At 39.4% G+C, this 15,489-nt stretch overlaps 1 protein-coding gene across 18 annotated transcripts in view; it reads right to left on the reverse strand.

Annotated features, from left to right (window-relative positions):
• EPB41L3 (erythrocyte membrane protein band 4.1 like 3) overlaps positions 1-15,489 on the reverse strand; it is a 320,068-nt gene that overhangs the window by 77,176 nt on the left and 227,403 nt on the right. For all 18 annotated transcript variants that reach the window (XM_044294315.1, XM_044294314.1, XM_044294313.1 and 15 more), the window contains one exon: positions 3,310-3,397. In XM_044294315.1, the coding sequence (XP_044150250.1) occupies positions 3,310-3,397 (88 nt within the window). The remainder of the gene's footprint in view (positions 1-3,309; positions 3,398-15,489) is intronic.

The raw sequence follows: 15,489 nt of genomic DNA on the forward strand, positions 1-15,489 counted from the left end.
CATTCCTCATCAAACCTCTATTCCTCATCAGACCCCCAGATAAGACATAAAGTAAATAAATAAACTTACTTTTCCTCTGCCGATCCATTGCCCTCTTCCTGCATTCACTGCTCCCTGGTATTCTTCTGCCGGTGCCCTGCGCTGTGCTATGACTTAACATCACACAGTGTCAGGTTACAGTGTGTGCTTAAGCTGTGCGACATCAGGTCACAGCACAGTGCGCAGTACTGGCAGAAGAAGATCAGGGAGCATTGAGTACAACCAGCACACATTCACTGGTCCCCAATCCTAATGTTTATTAGCGGGCGCTTCCATGGAAGCGCTTGCTAGTATTCACTTAATAAGACGCATTGCCATTTCCACCCCACTTTTGGGGGAAAAATTAGTTTATGGAGCAGGAATTGCGTTATATACAGAAAATTGTGTAATCTTTTGTTATGAAACAAATGGCCTTTATTTTTGGAAACCATAGTACTCCTTTATATGTAATGCTAACTTCACATTAAGGTTTAAACATTGTGGTGGTTTGGAAATGTTGTCCCCGATTCATGTAATATAATATAAATGTAATGTAATTAAAATACCACTTTTAAGTGCAGTTTTGGATGGCCATCTCCAACAACTTTCACTGTACACTTTTAAGGTACAATTGAGATAAAGATAAACTTACAGATAAAGGCAAAATGTACCCTAAAAGAGCATTCTAATTAGCTAATGATAGCCCATGGGCACATACACTAAACAAGCAAGAAAACAATGGTGTGGATCTGGCCTAAGGTTGCTTATTTTTTTAACAAAAAAAAAAAAAAAAAAAAAGCTTAACTTGTGACAGCTTTAAAAATAGTTAATAACTGAATTAGCCTTTCTCATTTCAAAAAAGAAAAAAATGAGGTGTTAAAAAATGTTGAGAGGGGCAAATCATAAGATTTAATGAAAGTAATAGTACTCTTTTTCCCCGCCGGCATTTTTCTTTTCCACGGTTAACTTAGAGGTTCACTCTGAATGATTAAGGTAACATAATGAAACACGAAATAATTAATCTGTAGGGATTCCGCCTTTTAGTGATTTTCCATTGCAACAGGCTTTGCAGCAGTAAGTCTAAAAAGCAGTCTAAGAATACAAGTCATAGCTGTACAATAACCCTCACTTATCATCCTCCCTGTGGCGCAACTGGAAGCACTGCAGGACTGCATCATCCATAGCTGATCAATACAATACAATGGTACAACTAGCCATGATTACGATGCTGATCCATCCAAGCGTCTGCATCTTAAAAGAGCAATTTCCTATCAGTTTGATATACCTCGTATAACTGACAAGAAAATTCCCATTTTAACCCATGTTATAATGGCATCTAATAAAATATCAGGATAAGAACCGGACGGTTACTGATTGCAATGCTTATTCTATGTGTAGCTGTGGGGCTGGTAGGCCAAACAGGTACGTACAACTAAATGAAGGAAATATAAAAAATGTATGCTAGTCATTTGCAAGCTATAAAACAGTTTCTCTTGGAAGGCAGGCCATTATAAAATGCTAGATATAATGATTGGTGAGTAAGCTGAAATATTTTAATGGATTTCTATCAAGTGCCAGCTCAACCAATTTGAGAACCGTTACATTCATCACAAAAATGCACCTTCATCCGCACTTCTGTTAAAATTAGAAAGAAAACAACAGTAGGTGACCAAGAGCCCTATGAAATTTCCCAAATTACAGGGCAATCTCAGTATTTTTGTCCTCATGCACAGCCTATATTATGGAGATGTGTGAGGCTTCTAATATACCTATCTATGCTACTGATTTTATATGGAAGCACACAGTTTATTTCTCTTGAACACCATACAAATGCAACAGAAAAAAATGTATGTGAAAAGCCACATAAATATGTCACTGTTGATTCCTGGTTCTTCGGGAATTAATATAATTACTGAAAATACTTAAATATTACCATATTTTAAATGTATTCTCAAATATCTTTTGATAGTTGTAATGGCTTGTTTTGTCTAGGAAGCAATCGCCACAGAAAATAAAATGGCCACCATCCTATTAGTACACACAAAACATGTCCTAATCACACTGCAAGACAATTTACTTAAGAATACTAAATTGCTGCCTCAGCCTCCTCTTGTCAGGGATTATGATCCTAAATACAGATGATAAGATCTTCAGCTGAATATCTGTAGAAATGGAGTTCATGAGGAGACATGAAGTACAGAGAGGATGCACAGGACAGACTGTGGTAATGGAGACTGCATACAATTGGTGTTGCACATAATCCACACCTCCTCTCTGTACTTCATGTCTCCTCATGAACTCCATGCCTACAGAGATTCAGCTGAACACCTTATCATCTGTATTCAGGATTAGGCTTGAGCGATTTGCGCTTTAGATCATAGATCCAAAGTCGATTCATAACAAAACTTTGTTAGTAATGCTGTTTCCGTACAGCAATAAAAAGAACGGGATCCGTGTAGCCAAACTTTGTCTCGGCCGAAGTTGCGCGAGACTTCGGTGAATGACTACAGTATTCCTATCTGCGTATTTAAAAACATTTGAAAATAGGAATTCAAAGTGGGCTTTGGTACCGAGGTACCAGCCACTACCGAAGCCGACTTCGGATTCCTATTTTAAAATGCTTTTAAATAAGCTGATAGGAATACCAAAGTCATTTACAGAAGTCTAACGCAACTTCGGCCGAGACAAAGTTTTGCTGCACCGCACCCATACATTTTAATGCTGTACAGAAACAGCATTAACAACAACGTTTTTTAACAAATCGACTTTTGATCTATAGTCCAAAGCTCGATTTGCTCAAGCCTATTCAAGATCATAATTCCTGACAAGTGGGAGAGGAGGATGAGGCAGCTCTATAGCTCAGTGTTGTAAAGTAACTTGTCCTGCAGTGTATTAGGACAGGTTTTGTGTGTACTAATAGGACGATGGCCATTTTATTTCTCCTGATGATTGCTCCCCAGACAAAATGAGCCATTCTAACTTATGAAATGTCTTTGGGAATAAATTTCTTATAAAGTATTATTTAAGTATTTTCAATAATTTTATTTTATTAATGCCCGTAGAAACCTTTCAACATAACACTATATGGCAGTGTAGAACCCTTTCAACATAACACTATATGGCAGTGTATGTAAAAGATTCCATGTGTCACTAGGGAATTTGGAAGAGGCATCACTTTATAGAATTCTCCAAAAGGAAATCTTGCAGCAATAGTGATAGTGATAACTATTCTCCGCTTTAGGCACTGCTTTGGATTTTTCATGTCACGTCGAACAAGATATAATTTGATACCTTAGCATGATGTAGATCCACCCCATACATTGACAATTTTTTGGCATTTTCCAGGAAGTGCATTTCAGCTTCAGCAGGAGTCATTCCTCTGCACAACAAAAAAGATTAGGAAATTATTTTTTTCTCAAAATATATCGTTTTTACTGAGATACGATTGCATCAGGTTCAGACTACATTAGTAACTTAATGCATGTTCTACACAATAAAGCATCTGGGCAAAAAAATGATATCTACAATTTGTCAGTCATTTTAAATCACGCAGAAATGCTTTTCAGCGTTTGGACTACTTACATTACATTGAAAATAGCATTAGGTCAAGCCGTTTATAGTGCCTATAGAATGTAAACATAAGCTGCTATCTATAAAAATATGTGACAGAACTGACACCAATAAAATGTCAACTACAGCTTCAAAACCATGCTACAGGAAATAAAACAAATAAGTATACATCTTTAAATAAATGCCATAGAAAATAGGAGATCCTTCACACTTGTGGACAGCTGTCAAACAAAGCAAGCAAAATAATAAAAGACAACACTAGTCTATAATTTGCTGTGTTATTTTCCAAGATGTTCACAGTGTGGCAGTATGTGATATGTGCAAATATAAAAGTTGCATAAAATTTGAACAAAAGCTGCAAATATTGGCAATGTTAAAGTGTGAATAGCCCAGTTATTATTTATGTTAACAGTTTATAACTATAATAGAATATATCCAATTAACCCCTATATAACTGGAGCCATAACTTTTTTATTTTTCCATTCACATATCCATATGAGGGCTTGTTTTTTTTGTGGGACAAGCTGTACTTTCTAATGTCACCATTTAATATGGCATACAATGTAGTGGGAAGCGGGAAAAATGCTATTCCTCCAACGTTTTATGGGTTTTGTCCCTATGGCGTTCCCTTTGCGGCAAAACTGATCTGTGCCCTTCATTCTTTAGGTCAGTAAGATTACAACGATACCACATAAGTATAGGTTTTACATGTCTAAATAGTGTAAAAATAAATCACCATATTCTGACCCTCTACTAAGCTGTGTGGAGGCTAATTTTTTGCGAAATGATCTGTAGGTTTTTATTGATACCATTTTGGAGTGTGTGTAACTTTTCGATCACATTTTATTACATTTTTTGGGATAAGAGAAGCAATGAAAAAATGGCAAAGCAGCAAATTTGATATTTTTTTCCGCCATATTGGATTTTTTTTTTATTTTTTTTAAGATTTTAATAGTGCAGTCGTTTTTGGACACAGTGATGCCCATGATGTTTATATTTTTTATTTATGCATTTTTTTTATTCTAAGGTGATTCAATTTTTTATATATATATATATATATATATATATATATATTTTTTTTTATTTTTTATTTTTTGTAGCCAGTGCTTGAGGTTACAATACTCACTAATTCGGTGCTCCAGACAAAAAATAAATAAATAACCAGAAGCCATTGGTTCCTAAACTAAAACATTTAGGAGCCAAATTAAATTTTTTAGTCTTCAAATTTAAAATGCATATAATAAAAAAAAGGACTTGACGGAGAAGATGAGATGCAGGTCACAGTAGTGAGCCAGCACTACATATAGGAGAATACAGCACCACATACCTCTCACATTAAGTGACATCTTTTGGGGGACAAGGTGACAAAAAATTGCTAATTGCGCGTTTTTTTTTTTTTTTTTTCTGTTACGGCCTTCACCAGAGCCGAAATATTTTTTTTATATTTTAATAGCTCACACTTTTTCGGATGTGGCGATATGTAATATGTTTACTGTTTGTAAATGTTATATGTAAAATTGGGAAAAGGGGTGATTTAAACTTTTAGTATTTTGGTGGTTTTTTTACTTTTTTTTTAATAACCATTTCCCCCCTTAGGGGCTATAACCTGGATCTTTTTATCGCTTGTCCTATTCACCCCGATAGAGCTGTATTAGGGTGACTAGGACTTCACACTCTCCCTGCTGCCCTGTGCATAGTACACACAGCAGCAGGGAGATTACCATGGCAGCGAGGGCTTCAGTGGCTGCCATGGTAACCGATCAGAGCCCCAGCAGTGTAATCTGCCACTGCCACCAATGGAGTTTCTCTCCTTCTCCATGACAGCAGCGCTGTCCAATTGCAGCTCAGAGCCAGGGAGGTTTTTTTTCCTCCCTGGCTCTGAGCTCTGCGATTGGACAGCGCTGTTGTCAGGGAGAAGGAGAGACACTGGCGTCTCCTCCTCCTTGCTCTGAATGTTGAAAATACCGGGGGCCACAGCGGGCGAATGGAGCGGCGCCCAGGAATAATAGTAAGTGCACTTAGATCCCTGGGCGCCGCTCTATGTAGCCTGCTACTTAGTTCATATTTTTTGGACCCATAAAAGGGTCACCTGAGGGGTTAATTGCCACGTATCGCATGCCCTGGCATTGAGGCCGGGTTTGTGATACCGCTGCCTATACTTGTATTAATATGTTTTACATTCATTGGTGGCGCAGTGGCCACAGCTCCTCCCCTCCTCCTCCCTGCTATCTCCCCATTGGTGGCAGTGGCGGCTGTGTCACAGTGGGGAGGGAGGGACTCCCTCCTTCTCCACTGTGCTAGTGAAGAGAACATGGCGTGTGCCATGTTCTTTAATTGATACTAGGCTGCGCAGCAGCCCGGCGGTCCAGTCGCAAATGGCGACAAGACTAAAAAGTCTTGTCGCCATCTGCAAATTTTAAGGCGCATTGGCGAACGTTTTGGTCGCCACCTGGAGCCCTGTAATTTATTTTTTATTCAATATTACCATGTTTCATAGAGAAGCATGGTAATAGCGGAATTGCTCATTTCTTATATTGGCCTGTCACCTGTTGGCCAACATAAGAATTGCAGCTCCAATACCCTGGGTCTTGGAGCCTCACCAATCTGATACTGATGACCTATTCAGAGGATCGTCACCACTATAAATTCCCAGATTACGCCTTTAATGGGCACCATCACACCAAATTTCCTTCTGCTAAGTTACCTAGAAATGGTCCGGGAAGAGAAAGGTTGTGTATTGAAGATGCCACCTGTGTCTGGATGGTGGACAATGAAACTGTGGTTGCTGCTTGTGTTTGTCAAGTGATCCTCTCTACTGGTAGCCTGTCTGGGCTGTCCAGAGCCTGTTTACAGTGTATGTGTGCCCTCACGTAACCACTGCTCCCAATACCTCCTAACAGCTAGGTCAAAACAGCCTAAATGGCAGGCATTTTGTCAAAAAAGACCACCCAGTCCAATAATACCCCCCTCTCAATGTCTGTCAACTGGGCATTATGTCTGTGAGTGTGTTGTAGAAACATGTCTAGCAGTTAACCATCTCTCACCAATAGGTACACTAGCCAAACATAGCCTCTGGCAGCCTTTTTATAGGGCAGTTTGGAAGCACTTTTATGCCCTCTTGTGGCAAGACCCAGTATCTAATGAAAATTAAATATGTAATCGTTTACATATCTGCCTGAGATATAACGGCATGCCAATGTTTGCCACAATCTGACATTTGTATCTCAATGTATTTCTTGTTGCCAAAGAGTGTAGAAGACCAGCAGGGCAACTTTCAGTCATGAACACAAATACTCTACACAGAAAATATGTCGAATTTAAGAAAAGTAACAAAGTTGCAACATTGCCACAATCTGCACTGCAGTTTCAATTGTCCCTTAACACTATAAAAGTCAATTCCTAATGTATTTATTTTGCTACATTGATCAAAAATGCACTAAACAATCATAAAAATTGTTTACTCATGTGCCATGAATGAAAGAACTGAGAAATAATTTACATGTGTCATTTTATCACAGAAATCCTGGATACAGTAATGACAGTTATATACTACATTTGAAACAATCATGACAATGTAAGAATAGATAGGGAGTATGTGTGCCTACTTATATCTACTAGGGCTTTGTTGTACGCTCTTATATGCAAGCCATGAAAACCAGCCTAACGTGAAATTCAAAACAGCAAAATAAAAACCTGAAGCTGTAGACCGTTAAGAGCTTTTTGCAATTTAGTACATTTCTGTACAGTAACATTCTGTTTCCCAAAGGGAATTTCTCAGAGAAAAGACACTATTTTTAGCAGATTATAGATCTGAAGTTCTTTGTATTCTAAAAATCAATTAAGTTGCTTATTTTTCTTTTTGTACTTTTGTGCCAGAAATGTCTAGTCTATAGCCTAATTCTTCTTTTCCCTGTAGCTCAGAGCTTCCCTGGACTAATTCATCTAAATTACCTTTTCTTGAGTGCTCTTGAGTTTGTATCCATCTGGCTAGTGAATGGCTGTTGGGTGCGATCTATCTAATTCTGTTGAAAATATGTTCAATAGCAAAATAAGTAATCTAAAGGCCCCCACACACATTAGTGTTGCTGTCGGCAGAATCCAGAGACCAGCAGGCTTGGCCGACATTCTGAAGTGTATGGGGTCCTCCCGACTCCCCCCAACAGATAGTGTTTGGGGAAAGAAGCCTCAGGCGAAGTGATTATTTTCACCCAATCCTTTTGTTCTACCAGTAGTTAAGCCACCACCAGCTCATAAATGTTCAGCTGAACGGAACCTGTATGTTTATGGGGGAGGTGGCTATTTAATGTGTATGGCCAGCTTTACTCTGTACACACTGGTTCATTCTATATTAAATTGTGTTAACTCAAGGTTTAGGCCCTGTTCACCCAACCTCCATGGCTTTTACTTCTTAGATAACCAGGAAAGGTAAGACAGATCTATTTTTTAAGAAGTCTCAATGAATATCTATAGAGCCCACTGACTTAAAGAGAACCTGTCACATATCAAACCAACCACAGTACCTTAAAGTATCCCCCAGTGTGTTGCTAATCATGATTTTCTTTCCTCATTCTGTCTCCTCATATTTGTTAAAATCGTTTCAATGTCTGTTGGCGCCTTCTCCAAGTCAGGCTAGAAGTCAAGGGGGCAGCGGCCTCCTTGCTTTAAGGCACGATAACCCTGCCCCTTACTCTTCTCGCGCATGCGCCGTCTATTACAGCACGATCCCGGCTCCCTCACTCACCGCCTTAATTTTGCAGACTGCGCATGTGCCGTTCAGTTCCAACGCGCTCGGCCGTCGTTTCTCGTCTTCAGCGTGAGCGTGATCACTGGCTTGCGTTCTCCAGCGCCTGAGGCGATAACGCTTACACTAAAGACAAGAAGCGACGGACGGGCGCGAGCGCGATGGAACTGAACGGCGCATCCGCAGTCTGCAAAATGAAGGCGGTGAGTGAGGGAGCCGGGATTGTGCTGTAACAGGCAGCGCATGGCGCAGTCCCGGCATCACGGCAAGATGTCCATCACACTGTAGAGAGGAGGGGTAAGGGGCAAGCTTATCGTGCCGTGAAGCAAGGAGGCTGCTGCCCCCTTGACTTCAAGCCTGACTTGGAGAAGGTGCCAACAGACATTAAAACTGCGATTTTAACAAATATGGGGAGACAGAATGAGTTATATCTATACATTATGTTATTAATCATTTTCGTTCAGTAGATAATGCAAAAAACATACTTTTATAATATGCAAATTACCTGTCTACCAGCAAGTAGGGCGGCTACTTGCTGGTAGCAGCCTCAAAAAACGCCCCCTCCTCCTGTTGATTGACAGGGCCAGCAGCGATCTCCTCCTCCGGCTGGCCCTGTCTGCATTTCAAAAATCGCGCGCCTGTCTTGATTCGGCGCAGGCGCTCTGAGAGAAGGAGGCTCGCCTCCTCAGCACTCCCTCAGTGCGCCTGTGCCGATGACGTCACCGAAAGAGAAGAAGTCATCGGCGCAGGCGCACTGAGGGAGTGCTGAGGAGGCGAGCCTCCTTCTCTCAGAGCGCCTGCGCCGAATCAAGACAGGCGCGCGATTTTTGAAATGCAGACTACACACAATGGAATATGTGAGCAGTTCGTATTTCTTGCAAACCCATTCACTTGACTGAGTCTTGCAGTAATATCGGAGTTGGATGGAACATGCTGCGATCCTCTCTGCATAGAGTAATGGTTAAACCCAAGTGCTGTCCATTCTACATTTGAGCAGCACTTGGATGTGAACATCGCCCATCTGAATGAGCACTTCTAAAGGAGTCCATCAGATTTTCAGTGCTTATGATGGTAAGAAAAGCACTGGCGACTAAGGCTACTCTCACATAAGCGTTTATGCTGTCCGGTTTTGAGATTAGGCAGGGGATCTTAAAACCACAGCAAACCCCTTCAGTTCGAATAATACAACCAGCTGCATGCGTTCAGAACTGATCTGGTTGTATTATATCGAAAATTAAGAAACAGGATCCAAAGTCAATGGGTGCCGGATCCGTTTTTTTTTTTTTTTGGCGTCTGAAAAAAATGGACCTGGCACAATTGACTTGCATGGTTTTTGGTGCCGGATCTGACTTGTTCAGTTTCCCATGCTGGACACAAAATCGCTGCTTGCAGAACGCAACAAACCGAACAGAATATAATCTGGTGCACTCCGATTTGGTTTTGTCACGGACGTACTGAGACATACGGACGTCCCGGCGTCGGTGAATGGCATGAGATCTTTGAGACTGGCAACACGTGGTTTGATTTGACAGGTTTACCTTGTGGATCAATAGGAGTCTGTGTTGTTTCTGGTACTGGCCACACCCTTAACCTCCAGGTGTTGCTATTGTGGTCCTTGTCATATACAGTGTTATGTTACACAGCACTACACCCATGTTAAACACATGTACACCAGGGCTAATTTCATAGACAGCCAATAACTGTGGGTGTTCATTGGTGTAAAAAATAAAATAAAATAAAACTTACATCATGCCTATAGTAGTATCTATATGTGTCCTGCTTTTGGTATGTAGCTATGGGTTTTTGTTGAATGTATTGTTCCCCAATTGTGAATGGAAATATTTTATACTTAATAGCAAGTTGAATTTAATATAAATTATAGATTTAATAAAAGCCCAGATAAACCATTGAAAATATCCTTTTTGAAGAGACACTACCATCCGCCCAAAATGTTATTACATATTAACAGCCTATATGTGAATAATGTCTTTTTTTTTTTTTTTTTTTTTATATACCAATGGTTTACTGGATATAATTTTTTGAAGTCACTTCATGTATTATCCTTTCTGCTGTGGTTCTTTAACTTCTTAGCGCCGTACACTGTAGAGAGGTGGTGCTTGGTATGACAGCTCAGCCCTATTTAATGGGCCATGTGACCAATGAACGTGATGTCATATGGCCTGGAAAAAGCTGCAAGAAGGCTGTGGCACTCCTGTGATCGGTGGGGTACCAGGTGTCAAACTTACACCTATCAGCTACTTATGACCTATCTAGAGGATATAGTACTGCAGATATGAAAAAGAAAAACAGCAAAAATATCTAAAAAATATATTCTCAAAGAATTGTACATTTAAAGAATAGAAAGCCTCCAAGCCTTTGTTTGCCACACTATTGCTCAAGCCAGATAGAGTTAAAATAATTCATGTAATTCTGTTGCCACATTTCTTACATTATCTAACACTACACAATTGGATTTTGACATTAAAGAGGTTGTCTGGTTTCATGATATTGATGACCTATCCTCAATATCAGATCGGTGGGGGTCCGACACTCATAAGCCGTGGCACTCATGTGAGTGCTGTGTCCTCTTCAGTTTTGCTCACTGTCTACATTGTAGCGGTGCTGCAGTAAAATTACAGCTTTTCATTCCGGTCAGTTGAATGGGACAGAAAGCTGTAATTACCCTGCACCACTGCTATAATGTGGATGGCATGCACTGAAGAGGACACAGTACTCACATGAGTGTCGGACCCCCACCAATCTCATATTTACCCCTTCAAGACCAGGCCTATTTTCATTTTCACATTTTTGTTTTGTCATGTTCCAAAAGCCATAACTTTTTTATTTTTCCCTTCACATAGCTATATGAGGGCTTTTTTTTTGTGGGACAAGATGCATTTTTTAATGCCATCATTTAATTTACCATGTTTTGTATTAGAAAAAATATATATATTTGTGTCACAAAATTGAAATAAATACAAAATTCCACCAAGGTTTTGACATCACAGCGTTCACTATGCACTAAAAATGACCTGACATTCTTATTCTGCGTATCAATACAAATGCGCGATATCAAAAAAATTATCAAAAAAATCATATAATTTTTTTTTAAATCTTCAGAAAAATTTATATTTTCTTTGCATCACTATATTCTGACAGCCATAACTTTTTTTTATATTGCAGTCTACCGAGCTTTATAAGGGCTTTTTTTTTGTGTAACAAACTGTACTTTTCATTGATGCCATTTTTGTAGTACATACAAAGTTTAGATCACCGTTATTCAAATGTTTTTTTTTTTTACAAAATGACCCAAAAAAAAGCAAATCGCATGTTTTTCATTTTTTCTTCGGTTACTGCATTTACCGCACAAGATTAAAAAAATATATATATTTTAATAGTTTAGACAGTTTCGGAATGCGGCGATAGCCAATATGTCTTTTTTTATTTTTTATTGTTTATGTAGTTTTCTAAGTAAAATTTGATATAGTGGTGTTTTTTTTAAACTTTATTTAACTATTTTTTTATTACAGCAATTAGCCCCCATAGGGAACTCGTACATGGGATCTTTTGATCCCCTCTCCTATTATTCTCCGATCTATTACGGTGAATAGGATTTTTACAGACTCCATTCTGCGCTATGCCTCGTGCATAGCTCAGTATGGAGAAAGCCATGGCAGGCCTGGATCGCTTCAGCAGCGCCCAGGCAACCGATCGGAGCCCCGCAATTTCACTGCGGGGGCTTCGATTGGAAGAAAGATGGAGGCCCATTTCCTGATAGTGCGGCCGTATCATATAGCCGGCAGATTGTGCGTATGGAGCGGGCTCACTGCAGAGGCCCGCTCCATACATCCCCTGTCACACAATGACGTACCTGTATGTCATTATGTGTGAAGGGGTTAATGAACTATCCTGAGGAGAACTCCCTTAATGCTTATAATTACAATACACCCAAACCCTACTCAGCAGGTGCAGGATAACCACACAATATTATGTATATGTGTGTATATATATATATATATATATATATATATATATATATATATTATACAATATACAGATATAACAGATGCTCCAGTACATTCTTTATTAACCCCTTCCCGACCAGCGCTGTAATAGTACGGCGGACTGATCGAGCGGCAGGGGTCTGGCAGTGACTGATAGCTGGACCCCTGCTGTATGCGCCGGCATTGGTGAAAACACCAATGCCGGCACATTAACCTTTGATGTGCCGCGGTCCGCGCTGACCGCAACACATGCGATGTATGGGGAGTGAGGGAGCAGCCATCGGGTCCCCGCGCTGCTGTGACGGGGACCCGATGGCAGGGAAGGCAGCCCGATGCCTTACTTAGGCATGGTAGCTGCCTTCCCTCTTAGCCTCTCCAGCCCCCTGGATCTCACAGTCAAGCAGGCTGTAAGTGTATTACACTGGTAATACACTTACAACCAATGCATCACAATACAGAAGTATTGTGATGCATTGTAAAGGGGATCAGACCCCCAAAAGTTAAAGTCCCAGAGTGGGACAAAAAAAAAAAGTGAAAAAAAAAAAGTGAAAAAAAAAAAGTGAAAAAAAATTTACAAAAAAAATTACAAGTTTCCTAAAATAAAGTAAGCCCCCCAAAAATAGACAAATTAGGTATCGTCGTGTCCGTATCGACCGGCTCTATAAAAATATCACATGACCTAACCCCTCAGGTGGTCACCGTCAAATTTTTAAAATAAAAACTGTGCTAATGTGCTAAAAAAAAACACATTTTTTGGTCACCTTACATCACTAAAAGTCCAACACCAAGCGATCAAAAAGGCATATGCCCCTCAAAATAGTACCAATCTAACCATCCCCTTATTCCACAAAAAAATGAGCCTCTACCTAAGACAATCGCCCAAAAAAAAAAAAAAAAACTATGGCTCTCAGACTATGGAGACACTAAGACATGATTTTTTTTGTTTCAAAAATGCTTTTATTGTGTTAAATGTAAAAAAAATTAAAAAGTAAACATATTAGGTATTGCCACGTCTGTAACGACCTGCATTATAAAAATATCACATGACTTAACCCCTCAGGTGAACACAGTAAAAAATAAAAAATGGTGTCATGAAAGCCATTTTTTTTTGTCACATTACATCTCAAAAAGTGTAATACCAAGCGATCAAAAAGTCATACGAACCCCAAAATAGTACTAATCAAACCGTCATCTCATCCCGCAAAAAATGAGACCCTACCTAACACAATCGCCCCCCAAAAAACTATGGCTCTATGGAGACACTGAAACATAATTTTTATTTATTTATAAATGCTGTTATTGTGTAAAACATAAATAAAAATGTATACATTTTAGGTATTGCTGCGCCCGTAAGAACCTGCTGTATAAAAATATCACATGAACTAACCCCTCAGATGAACACCGTAAAAAATAAATTAAAAAAAGTGGGTAAAAAAAAGCCTTTTTTTTTGTCACCTTACATCACAAAAAGTGTAATACCAAGTGATCAAAAAGTCATACGGACCCTAAAAAAGTACCAATTAAACCGTCATCTCATACCGAAAAATAAATAAATAATTAGCTCCTACACAAGACAGTCGCCCAAAAAAAAACAATGGCTTTCAGAATGTGGAGACACTAAAAAATAATTTGTTTCAAAAATGCTTTATTATGTAAAACTGAAACAAACAGCCCCAAAAAATAGTCATATTTGGCATTGTCACAGCCGTAACAACCTGCTCTATAAAAATACCACATGATCTAACCTGTCAGATGAACATTGTAAATAAAAATAAATAAAAACGGTGCCAAAACAGCTATTTTTTCTTACCTTGCCTCACAAAAAGTGTAATATAGAGCAACCAAAAATCATATGTACCCTAAAATAGTACCAACAAAACTGCCACCTTATCCCGTAGTTTCTAAAATGTTTTTTTTTTTTCTTTTTTAGTTTCTATTCTAGGGGTGCATCAGGGGATCTTCAAATGTGACATGGCAGCTTAAAATTATCCCAGTGAAATCTGCATTCCAAAAACCATATGGCGTTCCTTTCCTTCAGTGCCCTGCCGTGTGCCCGTACAGCAGTTTACAACCACATATGGGGTGTTTCTGTAAACTACAGAATCAGGACAATAAATATTGAGTTTTGTTTGGCTGTTAACCCTTGCTTTGTTAGCGGAAAAAAAATTATTAAAATTGAAAATTTCCATATTTCATTAATTCTTGTGGAACACCTAAAGGGTGAACAAAGTTTGTAAAATCAGTTTTGAATACCTTGAGGAGTGTAGTTTCTATTATGTAAGCCTCACAAAGTGACTTCAGACCTGAACTGATCCGTAAAAAGTGGGTTTTGGAAACTTTCTGAAAAATTTCAAGATTTGCTTCTAAACTTCTAAGGCCCCTTTCACACGGGCGAGCATTCCGCACGTATGCGATGCGTGAGTTGAACGCATTGCACCCGCACTGAATCCTGACCCATTTCTATGAGGCTGTGCACACGAGCGGTGATTTTCACGCATCACTCTTTGTGTGTTTTTCATGTAACGCAGGCCCCATAGAAATGAATGGGGTTGCGTGAAAATCGCAAGCATCCGCAAGCAAATGCGGATGCCGTGCGATTTTCACGCACGGTTGCTAGGAGACGATCGGGATGGAGATCTGATCATTATTATTTTCCCTTATAAAATGGTTATAAGGGAAAATAATAGCATTCTGAATACAGAATGCATACTACAATAGCGCTTGAAAAATTAAACTCACCTTAATCCACTTGCTCGCGCAGCCATCTTCTTTTTTGCTGTGTGCAGGAAAAGGACCTGTGGTGACGTCACTCTGGCCATCACATGGTCGGTCACATGATCTTTTACCATGGTGATAGATCATGTGATGACCGGAGTGTCGTTACCACAGGTCCTTTTCCTGCACACAGCAAAAAAGAAGACAGAAGAGATGCCGGCTGTGCAATCAAGTGGAGTAAGGCGAGTTTAATTTATATTTTTTATTGTTTTAACCCCTCCAGCGCTATTGTACTATGCATTCTGTATTCAGAATGCTATTATTTTCCCTTATAACCATGTTATAAGGGAAAATAATACAATCTACAGAACACCGATCCCAAGCCCGAACTTCTGTGAAGAAGTTCGGGTTTGGGAACCAAACATGCCGATTTTTCTCACG

This window comes from Bufo gargarizans, chromosome 5 (genome assembly GCF_014858855.1).
Source record: "Bufo gargarizans isolate SCDJY-AF-19 chromosome 5, ASM1485885v1, whole genome shotgun sequence".
NCBI lineage: Eukaryota > Metazoa > Chordata > Amphibia > Anura > Bufonidae > Bufo > Bufo gargarizans.